Source organism: Peromyscus leucopus, chromosome 1, assembly GCF_004664715.2.
Source record: "Peromyscus leucopus breed LL Stock chromosome 1, UCI_PerLeu_2.1, whole genome shotgun sequence".
Taxonomy (NCBI): Eukaryota; Metazoa; Chordata; class Mammalia; order Rodentia; family Cricetidae; genus Peromyscus; species Peromyscus leucopus.
The window spans coordinates 33,329,001-33,337,011 of NC_051063.1; the positions used below are offsets into that span (position 1 = coordinate 33,329,001).

General features: G+C 54.5%; 1 protein-coding gene across 1 annotated transcript; it reads right to left on the bottom strand.

The window, feature by feature from the left end:
- Positions 1-3,370: 3,370 nt before the first annotated feature.
- Positions 3,371-7,462, bottom strand: Adra2a (adrenoceptor alpha 2A). Its single transcript, XM_028875073.2, has 2 exons — positions 6,555-7,462; positions 3,371-6,462 (listed from the first exon to the last, which is right to left on the bottom strand). The coding sequence occupies exon 2, from the start codon at positions 6,153-6,155 to the stop codon at positions 4,758-4,760; it is 1,398 nt and encodes a 465-aa protein (XP_028730906.1). The 5' UTR covers positions 6,156-6,462; positions 6,555-7,462; the 3' UTR covers positions 3,371-4,757.
- Positions 7,463-8,011: the final 549 nt, after the last annotated feature.

Genomic DNA, 8,011 nt, shown 5'->3' on the forward strand with positions numbered 1-8,011 from the left:
ATAGATGAATAGAAATCAGGTGACAAGTGGTCACAGGTGGATGAGAGATCCAAGGTTGATGGCCTTATGATGTATGTTTGATAGGTAAGAGATAAATGCATAGGTACACGGATAGACCAGAGATAGATTTAATTAGCGCTACAGAACACATGTCCACATAACACTACACCAATCAATGAGTTTCCTTTTGCAAATCCTTCAGAGAGATGGGCTCAAGGTCACATAGCTAGTTAACAGCAAAATTAGGGCTAGAAACCCAGCTTCCTGATAGCACATCTACTTTCTTTCCAATGGGCCCTGATCCTTTTTCTGCATCGAACTCCAAACCCCAGGATTTCTGTCAATTGAAGGGATAGATGTTATTTCCCAAGTAAACTCTGATGTTTGTGACTCTGCAGTAGTGTGACCTGGTTCCCATTACAGGTAAACTCTTTCATGAGGATGGTGTTTGTGACTCTGCCATAGTGTGGCCTGGCTCCCATTATAGGACTCTGTGTAGAAGATGGTGTGTCTTTGCAAGACAGACTCTTGGACCCACTTGGAGATTGTCAAAGCCCAAGGTGTACTGAGGGCACACTGGCAATGAGCTCTAGTTCTGGAGAGAACAGGGTCCTGGGGTCCTGGATAAGGAAGACAACCCTTTTAACAGATATCTTGAGTAGGTACAGGAGCTGCCCTTACCACCACCATGAACAGGCTGTTGAAATCAAAGCCAAGGTCTTGGCTGGGCCTAGGGGCCCATGGCCTGACAGCTCATCTGCTAGAACTAAAGCCAATCGCCCTGTTCTGACCTCAGCCAAATCTCAGGACCCCCATATTCCCTTTGAACTTTTCCTTCCAATGTGCCCATTACTCCTTCTGCCACGCTGCCACTATGGCCCTCTCCACACAGGCACATCTTGTCTTCTTATGCAACTCTAAAGCTCACAGAGGGTGGTGAAGACTCCCTGCTAGCTCCTACAGGGACAAAGGATGACTGCACAGTGCATGCAGGAAAGGAGAAGGTCATGCAGCGCACAGCATGGTGCTAGATGCAGAGCAGGCAGAGAGCCAGTGTTTGGGACTTCTCAGCAGCCTTTCACACCCTCCAACCAAACAGAATCTGTGATGGAGGTAGGTGGTAACCGACAGAGTCCAGGGGAAGAGGGGAGTAAGCCTGATGCATAACCAGGCAGCTCTCAGGATCTCTGCTTAGGCAGTGTGGAGGCTGAAGGGGCTCAGGCCACATCTGGGCTCTCAAACTCTGAATTGAGTCATGAAGAAGGGAAAGCCTGAACCATGTTATTTTACCATCTCACCTGAGCTCTTGAACAAAGCCTTGTGGGAGGCAGCTGCTCAACTATCCAAACAAAAATGAGGCTCCTACCCTCCCCCCAAACCCATTGTCCTCACAGCAAGGAACCCAGCCAGACCCAGCAGTTTTACAGCCCAAGAAAACTGTATGAAGTAGCGCCGCTGTCTCTCTTGGCCCAGAGGAGAACCAGGGACCATGGACCCGGGATGCTGGACCATCTCCAACCTTTTGCTCCTGATGGTAAGATCCATTCGTTACCCCCACTTGCTCCCACATGCACCTTCACAAACTGCTGCTTGAGCCCTTTAAATGAACAGCAAGTCCTACTGTGAATTCAGAAGCCCAATAGTCCACCATGGGCTCCAGCCCTCGTGTCCTCATTTTCTAGGCTAAACCCATTTCTAAGGCTTCTCTGCTAATGTATTGAACGGGAGATGCCACAGTACCAGACCCTCCATACACATCACTGCCTTCACTTTTCACTCTAGGCAGCAGTTGGCCTCCGGGGATACAGGGAAGGTAAATACCTTCTCAGCAAGCAGAGCAGAATAAAGCCAAGGGTGAGCTACGATTCTATCTGCCTCTATGCCTGGGTCACACAGCTCTGGTCCTGGAGGCCTGCCAAGCTGGTCTATTGTCTAGCACTGTTTGCCTTTAGGGCAATGGGTGCCCTAGAATAGAGGGATTGGAGTCAGGGTAAGGTAGGGTAAGAGCAGGTCTCAGTACCTGACCAGGGAGCCAGCCTTGGTGTCGCGGGCCTGGGGATGATCTGTGAAGCCCCTGAACAAGGGGTAACTGGAGTCAAGTGCCTGCCTTTCCTCCAGTCTTCAGGCTTGGAGAACCCAGATGACTACAGGACCTCCTCTAAAATCCTTTTGTCTTTCTCTCCCAGGCTCCTCTGTTCTGGGTCTCCTCTCAAGGCCATCTACTGCCCATCTCTGCACATACCCCTTCACAGTAGGCATGATGCTGCAAGCCTGTCCGAAGGCACTTGGGACCCATGTCTGGAGCATGCAGAGCTGGTCTGCACACTTCTGGAGCATGCAGAGCTGGTCTGCACACTTCTGGAGCATGCAGAGCTGGTCTGCACACTTCTGGAGCATGCAGAGCTGGTCTGCACACAACATTCTCTCTCCCATCAAAATCACATCCTGTCATTTGTATTTGTCCCTCAAAACCAGCTCCTCACTAAGGTCTCTCCAAGCAGCTATAGCAGGAGACTTTCCTCCCAGTCATGCAGAGGACTCAGCAGCTCCCTAACTCAGGGTAGCCTGAGGCCAGGGCTCCATCACCTACATGTGTGGGAGCCTAAGCAAGCTACTTCCACTGGGCCGCCTCCTTAGCTGTGGCATCACCAGGTCTCTAAGACCCTGCGGGCACTCAAGTACTTTAACCGTCACTGTGAAGGTCTTGAACACTCAGAGGCAAAGGGGCAGATGTTGACATGAGAGACATACAACAAGGATGCATGCTTCTGGCTAGAGAATAGAAGCCACCAACTAATATATTATGTGCTGATACCAAGCTATGGAGTAGCTAACCACATTGTCTATCAGCACATTTTACTCTAGGATGCACATTTTCAAGTGCATACACATATTGCACTTTGGGATAGATACATGCTTTGAGGAATACACACACTTTGGGACATATAGACACTTTAGGATATGTATATACTGCACACCTGGGATACCTACACTATGTGTGCAATGCACTTACATTCAGAGGAATGTCAGTACCACAACTCTGGAAAGTCTGGGGTTAAGAGCACAGACTTTTCAACCAGATGAAATGGAACATAATGAACTTACACGTCTGTCGACCCCGAGTAAGCCAGTTGCCCTCTGCACTCAATTTCTTTACCTGTAAAATGGGAATAACAATAGGACTTACCTCACAGTGTTCTACAAAAGATTAAAGAAGGCAATGTCCAGAATAGGCACACAGTGGCTGGCAATGGAAGGAACACGGGAATGGTAGTTTGTCACTGCCCAGAGGTTTAAAGATAATTTACAGTGTGTGTGTGTGTGTTATGGATAAGCCCAGAGTTCAAAGACTTGAAAACTCAGACAAGAGGACCACTTAATTCATGTTTATTTCACATTTGATCTGTAAACTTTATTTTTTAAAAATCCACTGTCATAAGCAACAAGTGCTGACATTTAGTTTTTCTTTCGTGAAGTCAGAGCACAGGCCTTCCCTGTCTACCTAAAATAAGTAGAAACCCTGCTGTAAACACGAAGTTCCTGCCCTTCCCCACCCCCACTTTGGCAATTGTTAGTGACATGATCTCAGCCAGAAAAGCCGGGGGAAGGGAACACTTTCATAAGGAAGAGCTCTTGGGGCTGGCCCTGTACAGTGTGGCAGCCCATTTGTCTTCCTCTTGTTTACCTTGCGCAAATTGTATCAGGTTTGTTTCTTCCACATAATTTCCACTCCTGTGTAGCTAAAATCAGCAGCTAAAAGATTCCCCTTAGTCAGCATTTTCTGGGGGAGGGGCAGCACACAGACAAGAAACATACATGTTCTTCTTCAAGCCTTGGCCCCAGAGGAGTGGGAACCACAAAGTCAGTTTTAAAGTGAGTTACTGGGGCAAGTGGTGCCCCAGAGGATAATGGCTTTATACACAGGGCTGATGCAAGGCAGAAGGTTCATTTCCTTCTGTCTTTGTCCATCGCTGTCATATTTACATAGGAAAAGGCAATTATGCTGTTAGGCACAGGGGGGAAAATGAACAGAAACCCTTTCTCTGTCAGAAAATCTCAAAGCAGGTCCGTGTCCAAGGGACAGTCACCAGTTACTGGTGAAAAGCACTGAGAGCCACATAATAACACTAGGAAAGGGCTTGCATTGCAAAGGAGCTTGGTCTGGATCAGGTACAGCCACTGTCTGAGTCTCTAACTGGAGAGCATCTCCACGGCCATGATTCCCACATCACACCAATGCAACATTGAGGACTTCAAAGTATGCTATCAAAAATAATGTATATTTACAGTGGGGGTTGGGAGGGCAGGCAGGGCTGCCCTGAATCTTTTTTTTTTTTTTAAAGAAGGGAGAGTGGTAATTAGCCAGGGCTAGGAATCTTGGTTCATTAACCCTTTGGCAGCCATGCCCTCTCTAGCACTGCGCTTGCTCTGAAGAGTTTGGGAAAAGTCAGACTAGGGAGGAGGATAAGAATAGTATTAGGAAACAATACTGATCGGGGTAGCCCACCAGGAAAATGGCTATGGGTGGAGAGCAACCATAACAGCCACCAAAAGGCGCATGTGTCCCTCTCAACCAGAGCTTTACACATGTAACAAAAGGTGCCCTCAGAGACCAAGGGGCTCCCTCCAAGTTAGATAACACATAGAGCAGGTAGGTCCTGGGTTTCAGGGTGCTGGGGCTGCCTGAGTAGACGCGCCCCCTCGAAGCCCGGAGCCTGCTCGGACAAGCGTCTGTAAGCTGGGCACATCCCACTCGCTCACACGATGCGCTTTCTGTCCCCGCGGCAGAGGATCTTCTTGAAGGCGCGGCGGAAGTCGTGGTTGAAGATGGTGTAGATGACCGGGTTCAGCGAGCTGTTGCAGTAGCCGAACCAGAAGAAGAAGTTGAAGAGCTGGTATGGCACGGGGCAGCCGACCGCTATGAGTGTGTAGGTGAAAAAGAACGGGAACCAACACACCACGAACACGCCGATGACCACGGCCAGCACGAACGTGAAGCGCTTCTCGCGGTTCTGCCGCCCGCGCCAGCGTGACGCTTTGGCGCCCCCACCGCGCTCCTCTCCCGGCCCCGACCCCGAAGCCCCGGGCCCCGCAGCCCCCGGCCCGCGCCGCGGCAGACTGTCCCCCGGCTTCACCTGGCTCGCCCGGGTCTTGCCCTTGGCCCGGGGACCGCGCTCGGGTCTACGGGGCCCCGGGGGCCTCTCGGCGTGCTCGGACGACGAACTCTCCTCTAGGTCCAGCGCATCCCCATCGTGCGGCCCAGCCGGCGCGGGCTCCCCCGGGGCGCCGTTAAGCTGAGTGGGGAGAGGCTCGGCCTCGGTGCCCCCGGGGCCCGCGCCGCGCTCCGGGCCCAGGCCGTTGGGCCTGCGATCGGCGCCCCCAGGCGGCGCGGAACAGGCATCCGGACCCCGGCGGCTAGGCGGCACGCGGGTGCGACGCTTGGCGATCTGGTAGATGCGCACATAGACCAGGATCATGATGAGGCAAGGCGCGAAGAAGGAACCGATGGACGACGAGATGACATACCACTTCTGGTCGTTGATCTTGCAGCTCGGTTCGGCCGGTTGCTGCCCGCCGCCAGCGCCCTTCTTCTCTATGGAGATCAGTGGCGGGAAGGAGATGACGGCCGAGATGACCCACACGGTGACGATGATGGCCTTGATGCGGCGCGGCGTGCGCTTCAGGTTGTACTCGATGGCCTGCGTGATGGACCAGTAGCGGTCCAAGCTGATGGCACACAGGTGCACTATGGACGACGTGCAGAAGAGCACGTCGAGCGCCAAGTAGATCTCGCACCACACCTTACCAAAGTACCAGTAGCCCATAACCTCGTTGGCCAAAGAAAAGGGAATGACCAGAGTGGCCACCAGGATGTCCGCTGAGGCCAGGGACACCAGGAAGAGGTTTTGGGGCGCTTTGAGCGCACGACTGGTGAACACCGCAATAATAACCAGCACGTTGCCAAACACTGTGAACAGCATGAGCAGGCCAGCCAAGCACACCAGGGTCAGTGTCACCTGCAGGGAGTAAGGGGTGGCCCGGGTGCCGCCCCCGGGCGCCTCGGTCCCGTTCCAGCTGGTGTTGCCGGCGTCCGGCTGCAGGGAGCCCATGGGCGCAAAGCTGCCCTCGGCCAGCGGCTGCTCCTGGCGGAACATGAACGCGGGCGCCGGTTCTCCTGGGCCTGCTGCCAGCTGTCTTCCGGCCCCGCGTCCGTGGGTCCTCCTCTTCCTCCGGCACGCGGATCGTCCCGCCGCGCCTCACATAGGGAGAGGGCCGCAGGGAGCCCGGGCCCAAGCTGGGGGACCTCTAGTGGTCCATGGACTGGCGCCGGCGAACTGGCACCGGCTGGTTCTTCCGACGCTCCTGGTGGGCGCCTTCTCTCTTCCAGCTCCCCAAACACAGCCAAGTTTTATTTCTACGCGGCAGGATAGAGTAGGGCCAGCTAGTGGTTAGAGATTTATTCTTCAAGAAAAGAGAAAAGAAATCATCGGTGGCCTGATGACTTGGAAAGACGTCAGAAAATTATACAAATATATTTAAACAGACATCTATACCTTGACTCTTGAGCTGAGCGAAAGCAGGAAGTCTTACCCCAAGAGGCAGCCGAGGGGTGTTGGTGCGGGCTCAGGGTCCTAGGTCTGTCTTCTTATACCCTCGAAGCGATTTCCGACTCTGTCGCTGCCCCTCCGGCGCGATGGCGCGGGCTGGGCCAGACCTCGAGCGAGGGCGCGGACTCTGCCTTCTCTTGGAGAACCACGGGACTTCCAAAGTTGTACGCCTTGCTGGGGCTGGGACGCAGCGCACAGAGCTCGGGGGCGGCGGCGGCGGTGGGGTGAAGGGGGTGGGGGCCGCATGAAGGCGCCCCCCACTCCCTGTCCTCAGGACCAAGCTAGGTGAGCGAGCCGCTCTCCAGGAGCCGCGGCGGAGGCAAGGGTGGCTGTTAACCGCGAGCTGGGTGGGCGCTGAGCGCAGCAGACCCGGTGGGGGTCCGAAGACCTTTCGAGTTTTAGCAGGACTCTGGGCTGAAGGCGCTGGGGCGGCTGGGCGGCTTGCACCGGCTGCTGGGCGTCTGCACTGAAGCGGGAGCCGCTGCTGCTCCGCCGCGCTACGGTGAACTGGTTTTATAGCCCCAGGATGAAGCCGGCGTTGCCGAGCAGCTAGCGTCAGCCCCCACGTGGGAAGCCGACCCTCCTCCGCCCTTCGCGCCTCCCCTCCTTAGGTCTAGAGCCTGCACTAGCGTCGGACCCCAGAGAACGCTGCCTCGCAGGCTGGACCAGCCTTTTGGAAAGGCGGGTACTGTGAACGAGGGGCTTTAAGAGAGAGCCTAAGGAGTGGGGAGCGGCCCCTGCTGGGAGTTGGCCGTGCAGCTCCGGGCGGGCCAGGAGATAGTAGCACCCAGGAACGCACCGATCTAGCTGGGTTCTAGCAGGAAAGGGTGTTAGGGTACTGGGACACAAATTAGGAGACGCAGCGTTGCGTAGGGGGTCGCTGGCGAAGCAGCCCCGCCCCAGGCCAGGCGCAGGTGCTCCTGGTGGCCGGGATGAAAGGGATCCTGGAGAGATAAGAATGTGCAGGTTCCTATGGAACCGCTGGAGCGGAATGGACAGCACCCACGCGTGAGCAGATCAGGCCTGAGTTAGTCATACTTGGGAAGGAGAAGGCCACGTATCCTTGCAGCCATAGAGCTGTCTGCCGGACGCTCGGGGGCCTGTGGTCTGTACCGCGCCCCCTTGAACCGCAGTGGGGAAGGGTCCTGGAGGCGTAGGCCCTGAGCCGAGACAGAACGAGAGAGCACTGACACCTGCTGGCCGCTGAGCGTCACGGCTGGGAAGCGACTTGAGGCTCCAGGCTCCAGTCTCTAGTCCTTTCCTACATCTCCTATCTTGGGGCAATCTGGATCTAAGCTTAAGGGGAAAAAAAAAATCCAAATTTCAAATTTCACTGTGTCATGTTGCAGAAATCCTCGGGTTGTATGTGTCTACCTCCAACGACAGTGAGGCTCGAACCTTCT